At 37.1% G+C, this 21,794-nt stretch overlaps 5 protein-coding genes and 1 long non-coding RNA gene across 8 annotated transcripts; 4 read left to right on the forward strand and 2 right to left on the reverse strand.

The window, feature by feature from the left end:
- Positions 1 to 1,333: 1,333 nt before the first annotated feature.
- On the reverse strand, positions 1,334 to 4,077 carry LOC111459816 (GDP-mannose transporter GONST3-like). Of its 3 annotated transcripts, none has more exons than XM_023102891.1 (2): positions 3,944 to 4,077; positions 1,334 to 2,785 (listed from the first exon to the last, which is right to left on the reverse strand). In XM_023102891.1, exon 2 carries the CDS (start codon positions 2,783 to 2,785, stop codon positions 1,661 to 1,663), a length of 1,125 nt encoding a protein of 374 aa, XP_022958659.1. In that variant the 5' UTR covers positions 3,944 to 4,077; the 3' UTR covers positions 1,334 to 1,660. The 3 variants fall into 3 exon arrangements, with proteins under 3 accessions (XP_022958659.1, XP_022958660.1, XP_022958661.1); XM_023102892.1 differs by having other exon boundaries at positions 1,334 to 2,789; XM_023102893.1 differs by having other exon boundaries at positions 1,334 to 2,849.
- A 2,181-nt stretch (positions 4,078 to 6,258) lies between these two features.
- Positions 6,259 to 6,713, forward strand: LOC111459700. The gene is made up of 2 exons (XR_002713331.1): positions 6,259 to 6,372; positions 6,453 to 6,713. It is a non-coding gene; the product is annotated as an uncharacterized LOC111459700 (long non-coding RNA).
- A 1,875-nt stretch (positions 6,714 to 8,588) lies between these two features.
- LOC111459707 (major extracellular endoglucanase-like) lies at positions 8,589 to 10,521 on the forward strand. The gene is made up of 3 exons (XM_023102729.1): positions 8,589 to 9,168; positions 9,241 to 9,841; positions 9,925 to 10,521. The coding sequence occupies exons 1-3, from the start codon at positions 8,593 to 8,595 to the stop codon at positions 10,359 to 10,361; spliced, it is 1,614 nt and encodes a 537-aa protein (XP_022958497.1). The 5' UTR covers positions 8,589 to 8,592; the 3' UTR covers positions 10,362 to 10,521.
- Positions 10,522 to 11,091: 570 nt separating this feature from the next.
- LOC111459708 lies at positions 11,092 to 13,212 on the forward strand. The gene is made up of 6 exons (XM_023102731.1): positions 11,092 to 11,284; positions 11,356 to 11,571; positions 12,235 to 12,401; positions 12,478 to 12,559; positions 12,651 to 12,719; positions 12,935 to 13,212. The coding sequence occupies exons 1-6, from the start codon at positions 11,186 to 11,188 to the stop codon at positions 13,103 to 13,105; spliced, it is 804 nt and encodes a 267-aa protein (XP_022958499.1). The 5' UTR covers positions 11,092 to 11,185; the 3' UTR covers positions 13,106 to 13,212.
- Positions 13,213 to 14,206: 994 nt separating this feature from the next.
- LOC111459709 lies at positions 14,207 to 17,561 on the forward strand. The gene is made up of 3 exons (XM_023102732.1): positions 14,207 to 14,429; positions 16,216 to 16,418; positions 16,938 to 17,561. The coding sequence occupies exons 1-3, from the start codon at positions 14,334 to 14,336 to the stop codon at positions 17,272 to 17,274; spliced, it is 636 nt and encodes a 211-aa protein (XP_022958500.1). The 5' UTR covers positions 14,207 to 14,333; the 3' UTR covers positions 17,275 to 17,561.
- A 553-nt stretch (positions 17,562 to 18,114) lies between these two features.
- On the reverse strand, positions 18,115 to 20,638 carry LOC111459868 (cell division cycle 20.2, cofactor of APC complex-like). The gene is made up of 5 exons (XM_023102960.1): positions 20,273 to 20,638; positions 19,878 to 20,150; positions 19,510 to 19,779; positions 18,611 to 19,192; positions 18,115 to 18,492 (listed from the first exon to the last, which is right to left on the reverse strand). Exons 1-5 carry the CDS (start codon positions 20,363 to 20,365, stop codon positions 18,349 to 18,351), a joined length of 1,362 nt encoding a protein of 453 aa, XP_022958728.1. The 5' UTR covers positions 20,366 to 20,638; the 3' UTR covers positions 18,115 to 18,348.
- Positions 20,639 to 21,794: the final 1,156 nt, after the last annotated feature.

A 21,794-nucleotide genomic window follows, 5' to 3' on the forward strand; every position in this document is an offset into this window, starting at 1 on the left:
TTTTTTTTTTTTTTTTTTTTTTTTTTTTTTTTTTCTTTTTTAAAATTTAATTTTCTCTCACCGCATGTGATTCGCCTTTATTTAACTAATTCCTCCTTCCCCAGTAATGAACTTGCTTACCATTTTTTTTTTAATATTAATTTTTTATTCAAAGGGTTATTTATTAATTTAAATGTTTTGTGTTTATATTTAATGAAATTGATATCGACATTTTGTTGATATTTTTATTAATATTAACGGACTAGGAGATTTTTACATATTCGTTGGAATATTATAATTAGATATCAATATGGAAAACGTATGGGTAGTTTTTGTGGTATCTATTCTCCATCTTCACTTTATTCATGTCAGGCACTATAAGAACAAACTCAAGCTGTAACACAAATGACAAATTCAGGCCGTTGAAGAAGAATTAGACCATAAAAAAGAGCCTAAAACCATCCCCTCGACCATATGAAATTATAACCGTCCAAGTTCACCACACCTTGTCCGTTTTGACTTATTGCATATCGTCGTTAGTTTCACGATTTTAAAACGCGTTTTCTAGGGAGAGGTCTCAACACCTTATAAAGAACATTTTGTTTCACCACTCAAAAGAGCACACCCCCTCTATTTATGGCTTCTTAGTTCAATTCATGAAGGACAAGCGTTATTGTAAAATGAAACCACTATGAACGAGAAGTGAAATAAGATAAACTCATGGATGATTTCATGAGTTTCTAAAGAAACCGAGTTAAACGTTGTAGACATTTTTTTCAAGACAATATATTTGACGAATCTTCCGAAACTTTATCGATCAGGAGTGTCCCTCACAGTCAAATGTAATGTAAAAAGTATATATGATAGATCCTATGAATATAGTCATATTTATGGATTAAATATATAGTTTATAGTAGGTATATTATATTATATGATAGATCCTATGTATATGTGTGTGTATTCATAAAGTTATTTAGGGATATAGTCAAGATGCTATTAGAGTATGATTTTGATTATATTTGATTCTCAAATATATAATCTTAGGTATATATCAGATTCTCGTGAGAAAAAAAATAAAACATGTGATAAATATAAATTCATTGTATATATCATATTTATTCAATAAAACATATAAATTGAGCTAAAACTAATTTAAATGACTCAACTTATAACGACATAGATTAAACAAGGATGATGAATCGACTGTGTTAAGTTCTCTGCTATACTAACTCGAATCGACTTAGGCACCTTGCTTTGAAATGAGCTGAATATTCACGCGATGAGCTAACTTAACTCACTAGTCAATCAAAATAAGACAAGAAAACTCGACGTAATAAGATTAACCGACACCGACTTCAACTCACGGAACTTATAGCTGATTCAATTCATGAATTTCTGAAACAACCTACAAAAGCTACAATATCACAGATATATCTACTTCCATCTAAGACACTGAAGGGAAAAACAAGAACAATTTCAACAAACATAGTAAGATATACATCAAATGGAACTAACTGCTATCAAAGAGTTCTTGTATGACACTAAGTTGCCAAGTTATGATAAATTTGGACTCCAGAATGCAACCAAATAGAGTTTCTATGAAGAAAACTTCTATGGATGAAGTGAAATTGATATGTATGACCAAAAAAAGGTAAGGAATGCATTACCATTTGGAAGCATTTCATGATCTTCCATCCTCTGATTCACTAACTGAAGCGCTTTGCATCTCAAGTAGCTTTTGTTGCTCTTCTTCCTCAGTTTCTTGTACTCTTACCTCTTTCGTGGCTGCCTTTTGCTTCGAGCTCGTCGATTGTTGATATAGAATTCCACCGAACATACATATCAATAGCCCCACAGTTCCAATGAATGTCGAATGCTTATCCCAGATGACTAAATTAATCACAACTGTCAGGAGTTTGTTCACGATTCCGAGTACGGTGAATCCAGTAGCAGAAATAGCTCTTCGACAAGAGAATCCGAAGAAGGAGATCGATAAGCCAAATAGGCATGATAACCCAACAGGCAAAACGACTGCAAATGAGTGCCAATCCGATTCGTCTGAGATTTCGTGCTTGATTTTTTTGAGTTCACCCATGATAAGAAGTTCTAATGGAAACAATAGAAGTGCCTCTAAGTTGTTGTACAGAACAAGACCCCATGTGTTCAGCCCTATGGTCATAACAACATGCTTTATGTACACAAAATCTATGGACATGCTTATGAGATAAGCCAGAGCCCAAAAGTAAGCTGCCAAGGTGAATTGATAATCTGTAAGTACATAAAGAACACTACCACCGAGGATGGTAGCGAGTGAGAGCCATGTCTTCATCGATGGCCAGGGCTGGTGCAGGAAAAGAGTCTCACCAATGGCAACAAAAATAGGTACTGCTGAGCGGAAAACGATGAACGTATCAACATTAGCATGCAAGAGAAGTTCACTGTTGGTGAATAGAGATAGATAGAATATAATAGCAGCAGGTAGGAACCGCCACATTGTCAAGAGATCAAGGCGATCGTGTTCAATAAATCCAGCCTGACCACAAACAAAAACTCCAGCAGCACTAGTGAAGTATTGCAGGGCAGTCAGGGCACCCGGGTACGGGAACTTCATGACTGCCCATTTATTGATGATAGAAAGCAGGGAGGCGGAAATACAGTACCCGGCAGCAACACCGTATACTGAGACTTGCTGCAGAACCATGGCATACCAGTTTGATGGGATCTCACCTGATAAAGCAGAAGTCCCTGGCCCTTTCTTGACCTTATCAGCATTATTGGGGTTCTCAATATCATCTTTATTAGACATCTATCAAGAATGAGAAACTAAGTTAGCGAAGGAGATGAACCAGGAGAGAGCAAAAACACATTCCCTGAACAAAATAAGCTAAAACATCATTAACATAAACCCTCTGTAGTTTTCCTCTATGATATTCTTCTTTTCTCGATTTTTCTTTTGATAAGAAACAATTTCATTGATGAATCCATAATGATTACAAAAGGAATTCGCAATTCATACAATATGAAGCGAAAATGTTAGACAATTTATCCGAAGAGATTGCATAATAAAAAACAAGATCGAAAAACCCATCAAAGGTGAGCTCTTCATCCATGAACACCCTTTGGACTCTTTCCTTCATAATTTCCAATAGAAAGCTTAGGTGATATTTGTGATATCCTACATCGGTTGGGGAGGAGAACGAGACATCATTTATAAGGGTTATAAGGGTGTGGAAACCTCTCCCTAGCATACACGTTTTAAAAACCTTGAGCCCAAAGAGGACAATATCAGCTAACGGTGGGCTTGGGCGGACTTGGGCTGTTACAATATTTGTCCATAACCATTGCATCACATCACTAACGAGGTGCCCCTTCTTTTCTTGATTTACAATTTCAAGATCGAGCTGATATCAACTCGATATTAAAGCTAACTCAATCTTAGGGTTCAGATTCAAAATTTGGAGTATTGCTAGAAATGTACATTACAGCATAGCTGTAGGGGGGAAACGAAGCACATAATTGCTTTGAGAAACTAAGGCCTCTTGAATGCTTAGTAATCCTCTTTCTCTCTTCAATCTCAAGATAGGTTCCCATCAACAGACCAAAATGATAGTAATGAATGAACAAAAGTTCTTCCAATCCAACACTTCAAATTATTCTTCTTCTGATTGGGAAAAAGATTAACAAAAACCTTCAACTCCTTGTGATTAAAAACGCATCAACCACAGTCCATGAAGATTTAAACGAATGAAACCCACCTTAAACTCCCAGTTCCGACAATCATTCAAGTACAAAAAGCACAAAAACAGCAAGGAACATTTCAGTTTCTAGATCATTTCAATTCATCCCCAAACATTCAGGAAAAGGAAAATGAAGAAAACCTAAAATGCAAAAATCCCCCTTAATCAACGAAGATCAGAAATGGAAAATACGAATTAAATTAGACAAAAAAGCTCGAACGAATTACCTGCCACCGACAATGGCTTCTCAAATCCCGAAGCCGGAGGAGAACGGTGGAAGGAAAATGGGTGTTCTGAGAATTGTATTTATATTCTCAAATGATTCCAAGCTGTCTTCCCAAAAGGGAAAAGCTCACTACAACTGTACCAAATAAGAGGAACTGCAAGAGAAAGTGGGCTCGATTATAAGCGGTGGATGAACGGTTCAACCAAACCGAACCGAGGAAACCGTCCGGTTCAGGAATGTGGAACTCGGCACATGGATTTGCATCTCTTATTTATTACTTTTTAATTTATTATATTGTTTTTTTTAGTTTTTATATTTATAATTTTAGGTACTTAAGTTAAATCATTATTATTAAAAAAAAAAAAAAATAGAGCGAAATTTTATATTCTTTTCTTCTGATTTATCTTTTATTTTCCTAAAATTAAATCATCATTTTTAAAAAAAATAGTATTATTTTTATAGGCAAAATTATAATATTTTTATTTTAAATTATTATAAAATATTTTTTTTTTATTTTTATAGGCCTACTTGCAGCAAATTTATTGAAAATTTATGTAATTACTGGACTAAAAAAGTCAACTAATTTTTTTAAAACTAAAACATTAATCGAGAAATTCATCTTTCTTCGTGCCTACAAAGACTAATTACCCTTCTCTTCCTAGCAAACGCGTTTTAAAATTATGAGGCTGACGGTGATACGTAAGGGTAAAAGCGGACAATATTGATTAGCGGTGGGCTTGAGTTGTTACAAATGGTATTAGAGCCAAAACACCGAGTAGTGTGCAGCGAGGACGTTGGCTTCCAAGGGAGTGGATTGTGAGATCCCACGTCGGTTAGAGAGGGAAACGAAACATTTCTTATAAGGGTGTGGAAACATCTCCCTAGCGTGTGTTAGACGGAATTCTAGTAATTTATGGATGGTTGGTCGGACTTTAGGGGCTCGATGATCCTGAAAATATAAAGTAATGAAATTAATATTATGTAAAAACATGAAAAGTGGAGGCAAAGAAAGTGAACAAAAAGCTTGAAACTAACTCAAAGGGCTCCCTAATCAAGTTGACCCAATTGGATCTATGCCTATATTTGACTCATTAATATCACATTCATAATCTTAATTAACTTACTTAACAAAAACGCTACACTTATGAACACTTAAAACATAGTTTTAATTTAAGCCTTAAATATATTGAACCCATATGCTTTGTCTTAACGTTTTGGGAGTTATTATTTTAAAATAAAAATAAAAATAAATAAATAAATAAAACATTGAAGTTGACTTAGTCAAACAGAAAAATACTTATTATATAAAATAAAATACCCAAGATTGCGTCTACCAACTTCTAGCTCTATCATTGATGGTACTTTCTTATCGATTTTTGTTTCTGAAATATCTATGTATTTATTTCAAATATATATCATAAATATTTTGGGTTGGGATTGTTAGATCATTTATTCAAAATTTTATTTGTACTCTTTTTTTTATTTTTAATAATAGTAAAATGTGAGTTTTTACTTATTTTTAAATATTTAATTAAAATAATTGTACGTATATATAATTATATGGTAAAACAAATATTTTTTTAAAATTAATAATAAATTCGATTGACATGAACTAAATTTATAAATTATTTATTTATTTAAATATCATCTAATTCAAATAAATAATGTTTTATTAATATCAATTCGTTAAAAAAAAAATAATAATAAGTTTTAAGAAGGATGTAAAGAGCTATGATTTTGTAAGTTAACCTGTCAAAATGCTAGAGAGTGGTCGATATGTCCCACCATAGGGCTTAGACCTACAATATAAAGGTCGTTTGAAATTCCGTTTAAGAGAAACTATACTATTTTTAGATGTTTTAGGGTACTTTTAAGAGTTGTTGTCCGGGAGATCTAAATACGAAGTATTCTTTATAAGGTTGTAAAAATCTCTCTTTAATATACGCGTTTTAAACTCGTGAGGCTGATGACGATATATAACAAGCTAAAACAGATAATATCTACTAATAATGGACTATGACGGTTACAAATGATATCAGAATCAATTATCGGACGGAATGAAACACTAGTTGAAGTAGGGCTAGACCCTCTCCATACCAGACACATTTTAAAGTTGTGAGGCTGACAATAATACGTAACGGAGTAAAACAAACAATATCTACTAGCGATGGATTTGAGCTGTTATATTCGAATCAAATTCCAAATAATGGACCATCGTAAATTTATTATAAGTTTGGAAATTGATCGTTATTTATTTGAAAGATACACATAACCACCGAGCATTGTTCACATATAAATACCCACTAAAGATCACAACAGAGATACACAAAATGGGTTCCAATAAGAAGCATTTGATACCTCTGGTGATCGTCTTATATCTTATGCTTTTCCTTTCATCCTATGGGGCAGCAAGGTTCTTCATTCCAAATGGTATTTTTCCTTTTTTTTTTTTTTTTTTTTTTTTCTCGACCAAAATCGATGAACAGTTTATAAGATTCGAGCTTTTTCAGGATATATGAACGCCCTCGAGACGAAGCCAATTATGTTGGGACGAATTATGCGACGAGATTTGGCATATGGAGGAAATTATAGTCCCGGAAAACAGTGATATGATTGTAAGAATACGAACTACTAAAAGAATATAGTGAATAAGTTCTTATTTCTTTATTAAGTTGAATTCTGTTCGAATGATTAAATTTTAATCTCGGTGTAGATTGAAATCTTGTTCTTCTTATTTGTATTAATATAATGTGTTTGGATGGATTATAAAAGTAAGTTATATTTCAATTTATAAATTTAATTACTTAAAAATATTATTTTGGTTAATTAATAAAAATATACCTCAAAACTTTATTAAAAAATATCATGAAATTTTAAAAAGTCGCATTAACATCTTTTATCTTTATAAAAAAAAATTAAAAAAAGTTCTTACCGAATATATAGATAAAAGTTATTTATCAGCTCCTCATATATTATTTCCAAACTTTTTAACGTTACTTTTAAAAGTTCGCGAGTATTTTTAAAATACTGTAGGATCGTAAATGTATTTTTAAAATTTTAAACCATATTTTAAAAACAAAATATTAACCATTTTTATTTTTTTTATAAATTCTAGAATATTATTGAAACTTTAAAAATATATAATTTTATTAATTTATGGTGTTATTTTCATTTATTTTATACGATAGCAATAATTAAAAAAAATAGAGTGAAAATCTATATTTATATATATATTTTAAATGAAGTTATGGTAAGGGATTTATTTATTTATTGTTTTTCAAAAGAAAAACTAATGAACCTAAGTATAGCTTGAAGGTCCCTATTGTAAATAATTCATCTTTTTTCAAATAAAATTTATTATTAAGGAAATTTTTAGACAACGTTCTTTACCTTCCATATTATATATTAATGTCATTCACTTTTTGAAATAATGTTATAAATAAAACATGTTTTTCGGGAAAAAATGGACCAAAATTTAAAAATATACCAATAGTTTCTAAGATAAGATGGACTTTTAAAATATATAAAGTGCCGTTCTTCGAAAATAATGGCGTTTTTTCTTGAAAATGAACTCAAAATTGAATGAGGAAAAATGTTCGGTTGAGAGATTTGAAGAACTGTAGAAGAATCGTTCGAATGTGTGTGATTATGTGAAATCCCACATCGGTTAGAGAGAGTGTAGAAACCTCTCCTAACAAAAGCATTTTAAAATTGTAAGGTTGATGGCGGTACATAACGAGTTAAAACGGACAAATATCTGCTAACGGCAAGCTTGAGTCGTTATAAATTGTATTAGAGCCAGACATTAGGTGGTGTATCATTGAGGACGTTGGGCCCCTAAGAGGGTGGATTATGAGATCTCGTATTGATTGGAGAAGACAATGAAATTATATATTAATTACAAGGGTGTGGACAATGGGCTGCCAAATACCGTCATTGCTTCTTCTCCGGGAAAAGAAGTTCACAACTCGTAGACCTTCTACCTCCACGCCGCATTGCTCCATCAAGATTTCGCTCATTGAGGAAAATTCCCCACTACTGCCTCCCGTAGGAGTCTAGACTGTGTCTCAGTCCCAGTGTGGCTAATCATCTTCTCAAACCAGCTACTGGTCATCGCCTTGGTAAGCTATTGTCTCACCAACTAGCTAACGAGAGAATATTGAGCCTCTAATGGGGTAGATTGTGAGATCTCACACTGGTCGAAGAGGGCAACAAAATTATACATTCCTTACAAAGGTGTGGACACGGAACGAAGTACATTGGGCCCATATGGGGTTGGATTGTGAGATCCCACACATTCATTATTATAAAGGGTGTGAAAACCTCTCCCTAACCAACACCCTTTAAAACTATGAGGTCAACAGCGATACGTAACCCAATGAATCTAAAACACGAGCAAGCAAAAACACAAACGGGCAATGATGGCAAAATGACCTCACATTCTGGTGAGCACTTAAGGAAAGTATGTTCATTTAAAAAGGGGAAATCAAGCCAAGTGAATGACTATTTATGGCCCTCAATGCATAAAGAGCCTGCCAAGTTCTTAAATTCCGGCCAGGACAAAGTTGGCCAACAACCACCACATTAACTTCTCCCTTCAAAACACTATAAAGAATGCCTTACAACACCCCTTCTCCTTCATACAATCCAATGGGAAGCCCTTCTCAAACCCTTATGCTTTTGGCTTTCATCTCTCTCTTTTCATCCCTTTCTAATTCTTTACCTCTCTCGACCCGAGGGCGATGGATCGTCGATTCGACCACTGGGCGTCGAGTCAAACTCGTGTGCGTTAATTGGCCTTCCCACACACAGAGCATGCTAATCGAAGGCCTGGCTAACAGGCCGTTGAAAGACTTGGCTGATGAGTTAGTGAGTTTGAAGTTCAATTGTGTGAGACTCACGTATGCGACTCATATGTTTACTCGCTATGCTAATAGGACCGTTGAAGAGAATTTTGACCTTCTTGATTTGAGAGCTTCGAAAGTTGGGTTGGCTTCGCATAATCCGTTTGTATTGAATATGACCATTTTTGAAGCTTATGAAACTGTTGTCGATGTGCTTGGGACAAGTGGGTTGATGGTGATAGCTGATAATCATATTAGTCAGCCGAGATGGTGTTGCTCTCTTAACGACGGAAATGGGTTCTTTGGAGATCGCTATTTCGACCCTCAAGAATGGTTGGAAGGTCTTCGTTTGGTTGCTCGACGATTTACTAACAAATCGAATGTACGTAACTTTTGAACTTTTGAAATTATTTATCAAGTATAAAACAAATAAAAACACGTTATTTAACAACAGGTAGTAGCCATGAGTCTACGAAACGAACTCCGAGGAGCAAAATCGAGCTCGAAAGATTGGAACAAGTACATGACACAAGGAGCAACAACCATCCACGACATAAACCCAAACCTCCTCGTGATCGTTTCAGGTCTAAACTTCGACAACGACCTAAGATGTCAAAGACACAACCCGTTGCCACTAAACAACCTACACAACAAGCTCGTTTTTGAAGTGCACTTATATTCGTTTAGCGGAGCTACCAAAACAAAGTTCATCACGAACCCACTAAACAAAATATGCTCAACAATCATCAATGGGTTTGTGGAGAGAGCTGAGTTTGTAATGCAAGGAGCTGAGGCAGTTCCTTTGTTTGTTAGTGAGTTTGGGTTTGATCAAAGGGGTACCAATGTTGCTGATGATAGGTTCTTGAGCTGCTTCGTCGCTCATCTTGCTAAGACGGATTTGGATTGGGCACTATGGGCTTGGCAAGGTAGCTATTATTATCGACAGGGTCAGGCTCAATTCGACGAAGTGTTCGGAATTTTGAATTATAATTGGAGTGGCGTTAGAAACCCTCGTTTTTCTAAGACGTTTCAGCTCTTGCAAACCATGCTGCGAGGTATGGATTTGTTGAATTAACTTGCTTTTGAATCTTGTTCTCATTTATAGGTTAACTTTTTTTCTTTTTTTTGGTAACTTAAGATCCGAATTCGAATGCACCAAATTCTTATGTTATGTATCATCCACAAAGTGGTCAATGTGTTCGAGTAAAGGACATGATGAGCAAGGAAATCTATCTAAACGACTGTTCCAATGCAAGCCATTGGAGTCATCGAGGAGACGGGACACCGATCGAGCTAGAGGCGACCGGTTTGTGTTTAAAAGCCGATGGAGATGGGCTTCGACCCTTACTCTCGAGGGATTGTTTGAGCAACGAAAGTTCTTGGACAACCATTTCTAACTCTAAGCTTCATTTGGCTACGCTCACGAGACATGGGAATGGTTTGTGTTTAGAGAAAGACAGCTCGAATTCAACGAGGATTGTGATGGGTAGATGTGTTTGTGTTGGTGATGATTCAAATTGCTTAGATGATACTCGGTCTCAATGGTTTGAACTTGTTGTGACCAATACTTTGTAATTTGGTCACACGTGGAGTAACTAAAGATTAGTGGCGTTTTGTCTTATTGGAGTGACCTACATATTTTGGGTCGCTCCACTTCATATCCAGTCGTAATGTCTTTCAAAAGATATCGTGTTGGGATGCATTCAGCTTTGAAAATAAATATTTTTTCGAGACACCGAACTCAAGCTTTCTTCAAGTTGTAATAATTTTTGTTTATAATAGCCTAAGCCTATTACTGGCAGATATTGTCTGCTTTAGCCATCGCTGTCAGCCTCACAATTTTAAAACGAGTTTGATATGAAGAGGTTTCCACACAAAGAACGTTTCGTTACTCTCTCCAACCGATGTGAGATCTCACAATCCATCCTTCTTGGGGGTCCTAGTGTCCTCATTGTCACACTACCTAGTGTCTAACTCTAATATCATTTATAGTACTGACGACAATAAGTTGAAATGAATAAGCTGATATTTAAAAGTTTCAATTTAATCAAATCAGCTTGTGATAGCGAGTTATGAAAAATTCGTAAAGGATTGATTTTTACACTAAAACATGGTACACTTGGTCCAACGACACTCACTCGAGTTGTTATCTCGATATTCTAACGCCCAAGTTGTATACCCCTAAAGCAGTCTATAGGCGTGTGGACAGCATTGCTCCGGCGCCTAGATTACAAACAAACCCCCAAAAGGTTCAAAATGAGTAGCAGCGCAATTAGTGGACAGCATCACAAAGAGGCGTGTGGCTCTGCGTGTGTCCAAGTCCACCACACTCCCTTAGGCCTTACCCACAAACCATTTCAATTACCACGCCACCCACCAATCTCCCCATCTCCACAAAAATGTCATCGGCCATAGTCGCAGGCTCCTCCGCCGCCTTCGCCAGAACCTCCATCGGAGCCCCACCCTTTCCAGCTCCAAACCCATCTCTGTCTCTTCAGGTATATCATAACCTCAAATCCCAATTCATCGCTCTGCCTTTTGATTGACTGTTTTTGTTGGTGTTCTTCAGAAAAGTGCTTTCCAAGGGGTGTCCGTACAGGAGGCCAAGAAGGGGGTCTCGCATTGGTTCGTGGCTGAGAATGGAGCGCCCAGAGGGAAGACATGGAAGGGGCTTGAAATTAAGGCGGCTAAAACGGCTGGTGCTTCCAAGACGATTGAGGTTGAAGTTGATAAGCCATTGGGGCTCACTTTAGGCCAGAAACCTGGCGGTGGGGTTGTCATCACTGTGAGTTCTTTCTCTGATCCTGTATTGCTATTTCATTGCCATTTTTGAGTGAAATATTGAGAACAAGTTTAAGATGAGTATTAATTATGTATCTCTAGGCGTGTAGAATGGCTTTTGATCTTCATTTTTAAGTTTTTTAATATATTCAAAGCAAAACACATACATAATCTTGATAGTTTACGACGAACCTATTGTTGAGGTTGTTGAGAGAGAGTCCCACATTGGCTAATTTAGAGAATGATCATGTGTTTATAAATAAGGAATACATCTCTGTTGGTATGAGGCCTTTTGAGAAAGTCCAAAGCAAAACCATGAGAGCTTATACTCGAAGTGGACAATATCATACCATTGTGGTGGAGAGTCGTGATTCCCAACATGGTATTAGAGTCAAGCCACAATGTCAATAGAATTCTCTAGTGTCAAACAAAGGAGAGACTGTTTGAGGGCTCCACAGGCCTCAGGGGAGGCTCTATAGTTTGTTCGAAAAGAGAATTGTTGGGAGGGAGTCTCACATTGGCGAGCTTATACTTTAAAATTCGGGACTAAACTTGCAATTTAACCTTGTAAAATGTTGGTTGGAAGTGTTTGAGACACTCTCGTAACATAATCTTTGTGGGTATGTTTTGTAATTGAGTTAATTTTTGGGTATTAATGTTGGGTTAGGGAGTGGATGGGGGAGGAAATGCAGCAAAATCAGGGCTAAAGGCAGGAGACCAAGTTCTATACACTAGCAGCTTCTTTGGTGATGAATTATGGCCTGCAGACAAGCTGGGTTTTACCAAAACTGCCATTCAAGCCAAGCCTGATTCTGTCTACTTTGTCGTTAGCAGGTTCTTTAATTTCCTTTCTGAAAGTTTAAGGATAAGAATGTGATTTGAACTCAACTTGTAAAGTTTTATGATATAGAGGTGCTGAGGTCGATGTTAAACGTCTCCCGAAGCGACCTGCACCGCCTCGCTTTGGAAGAAAACTAACCGAAGCACAAAAGGTAAGCGTTACTTAGCCATCACAATGTTACATTATGTTAGGTATATATCAAGAACATTCCCTTGATGGCATTGCATTGCTATGTTGTGCAGGCTAAAGCGACTCATATATGTCTCGATTGTGGATACATTTACACTTTATCGAAACCTTTCGATGAGCAGGTATGTTCGTCTCTCGTACTTCTCCAACTCTATAGTATGACCTTCGCGATGACGAATATGTCTCGCGAGTTAGATTAGGTCGAGTTGGTCAAGCATTGATTTCAGATTGAGTTATGTTTGTTTTAACCTGTCGTTAAGTTAGCGACGTCGGTCTGAGTATAAGCATGGTTAGATATGTGGAGCTCTAAATGGGTAGTGTGTTGGATATGGTGCAGGCTGATGGGTATGTATGCCCTCAATGTAGAGCGCCAAAGAAGAGGTTTGCTAGATATGATGTGAACACAGGGAAGGCAGTAGGCGGAGGTTTGCCGCCAATTGGTGTCATTGCTGGCTTGGTTGCTGGTCTTGGTGCTGTTGGAGCATTGCTTGTTTATGGCCTTCAGTGATATCATTATAAACTTGTACCTCAAATTATATTAATCTTTTTGTTCACAAATTTTCAAACTATATATATATATATATATGTTAATAATATAAATTATATTTGATTTTAGAGGATAAGAAATTTAAATTTAAATAAAAATGGAAAAGAAATTATGACTGTATGTCGTAGAGAGCTTGTATCTTAAAAATTATTTGACATTTGTATTCAGTATCTGTGATTCATCTCATTGGATGAAGAAGCCACGACAATATATTTCCCTATTAACAATGTTTTTTTTTTGTGAGATCTCATGTCGGTTGGAAAAGGGAACAAAACATTTTTTATAAGAGTGTGGAAACCTTTGTCTAGTAGATACGTTCTAAAATTGTGAAGCTGACGGTGATACGTAACGAGCTAAAGCGGACCATATCTACTAGTAGTGAGTTTGGACTATTACAAATGGTATTAGAGTTAGACACCAGATGATATGCTAGCCCCAAGGGGATCCCACATCGATTTTCTTACAAGGGTGTAAAAACCTCTCTCTAGTAGACATGTTTTAAAACTGTGAAGTTGACGGAGATATATAACGAGTTACAACGGACAATATCTACTAGTGTCATAACTGGTTGAATTATGTTCGTGTAAACTTTAGTGAATTCATATAACTCGAATACATACCCCTATCAACTCATAGAGCATATTATAAATTTGGTAAAAACAAAACAAACTCATAATCAAAATGGTTTTTTTTTTTTTGGGTTAAAATATCATATTTTATCGATCAAAACACTCTACATTATTAATAAAAATATGTCTTTTATATATAAAAATACTCGTTCTTTCAAAAGTTTAAAAATAAAAATGAACTCTAGACTGGAACATTACCTGTACCTATTATATACATTTCAAAACTATCATTAGAGTAGGAATTGACTGTAATAACGAATAGTTTTGAAACAATTACGAGAGAATATGGGACGAAAAGGCAAAGGGAATAATACACAACAGGAAAACAAATAAAAGAAAAAGCAGAAAAAAAGCACCCACCAGTGTTCATAGCTCACTCTTCATTCTTTTAACACAAGCGTCACCACCGCACCTACTTTTAAGTTTTGGTGCTATTGCTTTAAGCAAACCGCCAAAGATTAGACAATACAACCCAAAAGCAAGTACCAAAATAAGGGGTTTGAGGGTTCAATCTGAGCGCTTCTGTAAACCATTTTTCTCCTCATCATACAGACGTAGGGATGGAGAGAAGGGTTTTAATGGTGTGTTCTGTTGTGGGCTTATTGGGGATTTTGTCGGCTGTCACTGGTTTTGTTGCTGAAGCTACTAGAATCAAGGTGATTTCTCATCATTTTTGCTTCAACTCCTCTTTAGTTTGATCTTGTTTGGCCTACTTTTCATTGGGTTTTTGCTTGCATTTGGGTTTATGTTTGTGGGTTTTTCTTGTGTTTTGCTACCAATGTATCTTAGTGGACTGGTTGCAGGTCTTTTGATGTTTTTGATTGTTCTCATCTTCAAGATTTAAGGGTTCTTTTTGGTTTTTCATTTTCTGATTTGGGTTGGTGCTTCAGATCATTGAGACGTTAAATTGTTGAGCTGTTCTTCATGGGAAGCTTCCTAAGCAATAAATCTTTCTTGTGCTCTGTTTTTTTCTTAATGTTCTTAGTTGAGGCACTGTTGGGTTAGATTGTTTATATTGTTCAGCTTATATTGGGTGGTTTCCAGCCCCTTTTGTAAATCCAAGCCGATTTTGTGGCTTCATGTAGTCAAATTGATCCTTTTGGAACCTTGGTTTGAAAGAAATCTAAGGATTTTTCATGATAAGAATCAAGAGATGGATTGTTTCGATTCAGTTCGTTTAAAAGGTTCTTCGTGGTGTTCTCGTTTCGCTCTCTAACCAATGTGGGATCTCATAATCCACTCCCTTCGGGGGCTAACGTCCTCGCTGGCACACCGCTCGGTGTTTGGCTCTTATATCATTTGTAATAACCTGAACCCTTCGCTGGTAGATATTGTCCTCTTTGGACTTCCCCTCAAGGTTCTAAAACGTGTCTACTAGGGAGAGATTTCCACACCTTTATGAGGAATGTTTCGTTCCCCTCTCCAACCAATGTGGGATCTCACAATCCACTTCCTTGTGTGCTAGCCCGGCCGTGTCTAGCTTTGATACCATTTAAAACGTCCCAAACCTTTCGCTTGTAGATATTATTCTCTTTGGGCTTTCCCTTCTGGCTTCCCCTCAAGGTTCTAAAATGTGTCTGCTAGAGAGATGTTTCCACACCCTTATGAGGAATGTTTCATTCCCCTTTCCAACCAACGTGGGATCTCACAATCCACCCCTCTTAGGGGCTAGCGTCTTCGCTGGCACACCACTCAGTGTCTGGCTCTGATACCATTTGTAACGGCCCAAGCCCACCGCTTGCAAATATTGTCTTCTTTGGACTTTCCCTTCTGGGCTTCTCCTCAAGGTTTTGAAACGCGTCTGCTAGGGAGAGGTTTCCACACCCTTATAACGAATGTTTCGTTCTTCTCTCTAACCGATGTGGGATCTCACAATCATTGTTAGTAGTGGGCTTGGGCTATCACAGGTGGACACACGAGAATGTAATGAGAAATGGGTTGTGGTAGAGAAATATATAGTGAGAGCGGAAGAGTTCGAGCGGTATGCTTTTGCAGCATACTTAATTTGTTGTGTGATTTGTACTTGGGAGAAAGGGACAGCTCTCTAAATCTTCCAGACTCACCTTTACTGATAAATGAGTCCTAATTTCTATCAATATTAGTATCAGAGCAAGTTTATGATCGGGAATGACTACTCGTATGGACTCATGGATGGAAACGATCGAGGGGAGAATGACAGAGTTTCAGAGCTCTGTGGAGAAGGAATTTCGGCTGATTCGAGAGACAATGATGACATAGAGATCGAACGGACTGTCGAAAAGGCGTGGCTGATGTCAGATTGAATAGATCAGGAACCTGTTATTATTATGATCTTTGTTGTTTCATGTTCTAAAAAACTATTCTACGATTTAGATGGTGCATTTACCTGTTGTTCTTCTGGTATTAGTTCTTGGTTCCTGAATCTATCGAGCGGAGTAACGTCGATTCAAATTTATCTGACAGGGCTCGCAGGTTCAGTTCGTTTCGACATCTGAGTGTGCATATCCCCGAAGTCCTGCTATGGGTCTCGGTTTAACGGCTGCGATTTCTCTGTTGATTGCTCAGCTAATTATAAATGTTTCTAGTGGTTGCATTTGTTGCAAAAGAAGTCCTAATCCTTCCAATCCTAATTGGAAAATAGCACTCATGAGCTTTGTTATTTCGTGGTAAGTTTTTTTTTTAGGACCGGTTAGTTCAAGCTCACCATTAGTAGATATTGTCCTTTATACGCTTTTACTTTCGGGTTTCCCCTCAAGTTTTTAAGACTTGAACGCGTCTGCTAGAGAGAGGTTTCCACACCCTTATAAGGAATGCTTCGTTCCCCTCTCCAACCGATGTGGGATCTCACAATCCACTTAATACTACTCTCGCCCAAGCAAGCTTAACTGTGGAGTTCTGATGTGATCCCATGCATTAGTGCTGGTATGATCGTGCACTCCTTTAGAAAAATTGTGAGTTCTCACATCGGTTGAAGAGGGGAACGGAACATTTCTTGTAAGGGTGTGGAAACCTCTCCCTAACAGACGCGTTTTAAAAACTTGAGGGGAAGTCCAGAAGGGAAAGCCCAAAGATGACAATATCTGTTAGCAGTGGGCTTGGGCTGATTTGTCGAGTTGAGAATTGAGCCAATACTGGGCTTGCTTTTGAGATGTCTGGAAATGATGGTACCGTGTTTTATGTCTCAGGTTCAGTTTCGTCATAGCGTTCTTGTTGTTGCTGACTGGTGCAGCCCTGAATGACCAGCATGGTGGAGGGACTATGTACTTCGGTAACTACTACTATTACTGCTACGTCGTGAAACCCGGAGTCTTTGCGGGAGGTGCCGTTCTGTCGTTTGCTAGTGTTCTATTGGCAATAGTCTATTATCTAACTCTAAATCTAGCAAAGAACAACAGCCCTCTATGGGGGAATCCTGTTCCAGCTCAGGGCATTGCTTTGGGGCAGCCTCAGTTCCCGCCACAAAATACACAACAACCCGTGTTTGTTCATGAAGACGTGTATGCACGACGACAGTATGCGTGATTCATAGCCCGGTCAGGTAACCGAGCAGCAAACTTTTGTTAGTTGGTGAACCTATGAAGAAATGAAACCCTTGGTGTATCAATAGGCTTAGAGAATGGACAAGAAGGATAAGGAAATTTGTTGTTGCTCAGCATTTGGCTGTGTTGTTTTTGCTTTGTTTCTGTATCCAATTAGGTCATTAGGTGAGAGAGGCTGGCTGTATAGTAAGATTTATCAAACAAAAGTAAAGCTTAGCTTTCATGGATTTTGGGTTACATTTTATGTCGATCTTTGAATCAACCTTTGGTTCCCAGCAGCGTCATAATCTTGACATGCTCACGATCAACCTTTAGGGGAAACTCAAGCCTCATATTCATTTTTCGTCCAGCTTTGTGGGTTCGTTGGACCCTTAGATGAGATTTGTTTTCGCCATCCAAACATCGCTCGTGCAGAATCCAAGTTCGTTTGGCCACACATGCCCTACGCGTGCATGTTCATCATCTGCAACACAACCGACATGCCTCCTCAATTCTAGACCTTGCCTCTCTACTCGGGACCAAGATTATCTTGGTTCCTAATCAACACCAAACAAAACATTGATATGTTCAAAATCATTCCAACAAAATCTATAAAAGTAGGTTTGTAGAGGTAGTCTAAATTTGTTCGTTCTCATTAATTTTTAATTTTTTTGTCCCAGAATACGTGGACTTAACTTACTTCAATCTCATACCTCTTGACTATTACATCAATCTCATACCTCTCGATTCTGAGAGACATTTATCTTATTTTGTAGTCTCCCCACATTACACACCACACTAGATTTAAATAGTAATCACATAATTTTGTAAGTACTTCATTGGAAAAGGACAAAAACAAGAACATTTTCTTTAATTCAAAAATGACATGTACATCTCTCTAATGAACATCACGTATATCTGTGTACAACGAGGTGTGTTGTAACAATTATTCTGTATCAACCTAATTTTGAGTCTTCCTACTTGTATATTATACCACAAAATTGCTGTAGATATCATGTGTTGCTGTAGATATCATGTGTATATTACAGGAAAGTGAAAGTATCACACCACACGTAGCTTATCGAATGCGATTGATATGAGCAAAGGGCTCTGCATTGTACGATTTTGCAGCAGGTTTAGCCACTTCTGGAGCCCCAAAAACATTCCAGAATCTCAATGTTTCATCAGCTGCTGCTGAAGCCACAGTGCACCCATCTGGACTCTGTAGTAGAATCATCACACCACAAAGAACAATCAGAAAAAACCCATCAACAAACAAAACAAACAAACCAAGCCATCATCATCATATTCATCAGAAAATACATGTACATGTACCGTACCTGAGCCATAAAGAGAACTCTTGATGTATGGCCGGTGAGCTCTCCCATCTTCACCATTGAAGGGTACTTCCAAAGAGTGAGCTGATTCTGGGAGAACCCATGAGAGCTAAGCAGCTCTCTCTCATTTTTATTCCACAGCAGAGCACAGACTTGAGAACCAGTATCAACAGAATTCAAACATGCGCCAGTGTGCGTGTTCCAAAACTTTATGGTGCGGTCACTAGCACCTCCACCGGTTGCGAGCAAGTTGCTTTGGAATGGACACCATGCAAGAGCCTTGACTGCAGATGTATGATCCTCAAGCCTGTGAAGCCACTGGGTCGCTGAATTTGAAGAGGCCATTGATCGGTCCCAAATGTGGAGGACATTGTCATTTCCTCCACTTGCTAATTGTTGCCCTGATGATGACCATTTGAGTCCACAAACCTCTTGATCATGACCTCTGTAAGTTCCGACTATATGATCTCTTATTCTCACATCATTGTTTATGATCTTTCCATCCATTCCTCCTGTGGTGAGAATATGGTTGTTCCATGCCAGTGAACCCACTCGCATCCTATGCCCACCTCTTAGAGTTCTTAGCTGCATTAATTCATCACCCAGAAGAAATTCTAGTCATGTAAGGGCAAAAAAATAACAAGACATATTAAGATAAATAATCCCAATAAGCTTTTAGATTAATTTATGGCCCTCAAGGAGCCGTATGAGGTGAAAATCTCATGTATGGTTCTGTAATAGCGATGAGAACAGTGATGTTATTATCGACTATGATTATCTAACCATTCGAGTACAGTTGATATGGTTGAGGCTCAAGCGAAATATGGTTTTTGAGGTGGAATTTGTGGCATCAACCTATGTTATTTTTCTAATTTCTTCCTTAGCAGAATGCGAGAGATTACCTGTCGGTTAGCGGTTGAATCCCAGAGCTGCACTTCAGAGTTTTGAAACCCAATACCGATGTGTCGTCCATCAGGTGCCCAGTTGACACTAGTGATAGGACCAACTTCATCATCAACAGTGACAAGCTCTGAAGTAGAGCCATCGTTTGCATTCCACAAATACACAGTGTTGCCAAGAGCAATAGCAAGCACATTGGCGCTGCCCCAATCCAACAAGTTCAAGTAGTAATCATCAACAAGATCAGGAGCATCCAATGTCCTTTCAGAGGTCTACAACAGAAAAATAAACCCAATTGATGACTTTTCTTCTTCAAACAAATTCACCCATTCATTGAGGCATATTATCAAACACTTGAACTGCAACTCACCTGGGGGATATGGCGGCGGGCCTTGACAGGTTTATCGTTAGAACCCGAGGAGAAGAACTCCTTGGGGATCAACTCAACCGGCGCAGGAGGTTTGTTTCTGAACGCAAGGATCCGAGTTCGATTCATGTTCAACGTCTCAGCCAAACGCTTCTGATAAGCCTCCCTCGAGGGCGAACAAATTGAAGGATTTTCCTTACCTTTCCTCCCATCAGTCACCATGTAATGCGCGTAATCGAAATCCATCGCCGAACGATTCGGAATAAATCTATCCAACTGTAATTGAAAAGAGACAGAAATCAAAACCTAATTCATCGACTCGGAACAATTATACATAAACAAATCCTTCATCTTCCTCTAATTGATTTCAATCACTACAATTACGAACAAACACTTACATTTTCTCGGGAATGCTTTTTCTGAAGTTGCTGTTCTTGCAGGGGACAGCGCGATCGACCAGCATTAGAAGAACTCAAAGATCCTGCATCCATAGCGTAAATTTCCAAAAAAGAATAACACAAGAACACAATATCCAACAGAAAAAACAGAGAAAGATAAACAATTTGAAACCCTGCAAAGAAATTCGTAAGATCCACAAAAACAGAATATCGAAAGCAGAAATCAAGAAGCAAATATCAGAAAAAAAAGAAACAATTAAGTTTCGATTGATTGTTTAGAGCGTTTGAAGAGCGCAGTGAGAGTAAGCGATGAATAGAGAGCGTTTGAAGATTGAATTGTAATTCAAAGTCATTCGTGAGATCATATATACTTGCGCTTGGGAATAAAATAAGGAAAAAAAAATAGCTTAGTTCGTAATATGGAAACTGTGTAACGGCTATATTTGAAAAAGACGTTGAAATTCACTCTGACGACTATACCCTTCTGTGTATTAAAAAAAAAAAGAAGATAATTTGTAATACCAGGTGGCTTTATTATTATTATTATTTTAGTGAGCCTGGTATTACGGAAGAGCCGTTGTAGTCTAATGGCGTATTATAAATTTTAATGAAGTTTCTATGGGGAATTATTTAATATAATAATTGATTTTTTTTTAGAGTTGGGTCTTAGCCTACTCAGATCGAACATTATGGATGTACATTGTTAGAGTTGGGTCAAGTTAGGACTATTTTTTTTTTTTTTATCGAGTTGGTTGGTTCCTTTGTCCAAGCAACTCAATTAGAGAGAACAACTCAACCAATCCTCATATTACGAGGTTTTGTCGGGTCTAACAGATTAGCTATACAATAAATGGTGGCACTATTATCGACAAAGAGAACACAAGAGAGCATAATAAACGGTTGACAACAGTTGAAAACAGCAAATGAAGAATGGTTGGACGTACGATGATGGTTGAACAATGAAAGATGAGTGAGTAGTAGTAGAGTGTAATGAAAGAGGGTGATACAAATGGCAGGACAAACAAAGAATGATTGGATTATGATGACGACACAATAGTGACAACAAGTATAAGAAAGAGATGAGAAACGACAATGAACAACGCTAAATGGGCAAAAGACATATAGCTAGATGGTGATGTGACGAAGATAAGAAAGAACGTATTGAACGTTGGCACAAATATGTTGAACGATAAGAAAGAACGATATTGAATGTGACGAAGAAGTATTAAGGTATTTCTTTCTAGACAATTAAGAAAAGTCTATTAAACTGTAATTTGATTATAATTAGAATTAATTTATAAATATTAAATTTATCTACTATTTATTTTATCAAAAGATTAATTTTAAATAATATATAAAAATTTTATGTCACTATCCATTTACTTAGATATTTATAAATAAATAAAAAAAAAAGAAGTAATTTGAACAACAACGACGAAAACTTTAAAAGATTATCATAGTCAAATTCAGACATAAAAATGAAAATTTTGAATGTTGGCCATAATTCAAAATTAGCTAAAAA

Source organism: Cucurbita moschata, unplaced genomic scaffold (assembly GCF_002738365.1).
Source record: "Cucurbita moschata cultivar Rifu unplaced genomic scaffold, Cmos_1.0 Cmo_Scf00022, whole genome shotgun sequence".
NCBI lineage: Eukaryota > Viridiplantae > Streptophyta > Magnoliopsida > Cucurbitales > Cucurbitaceae > Cucurbita > Cucurbita moschata.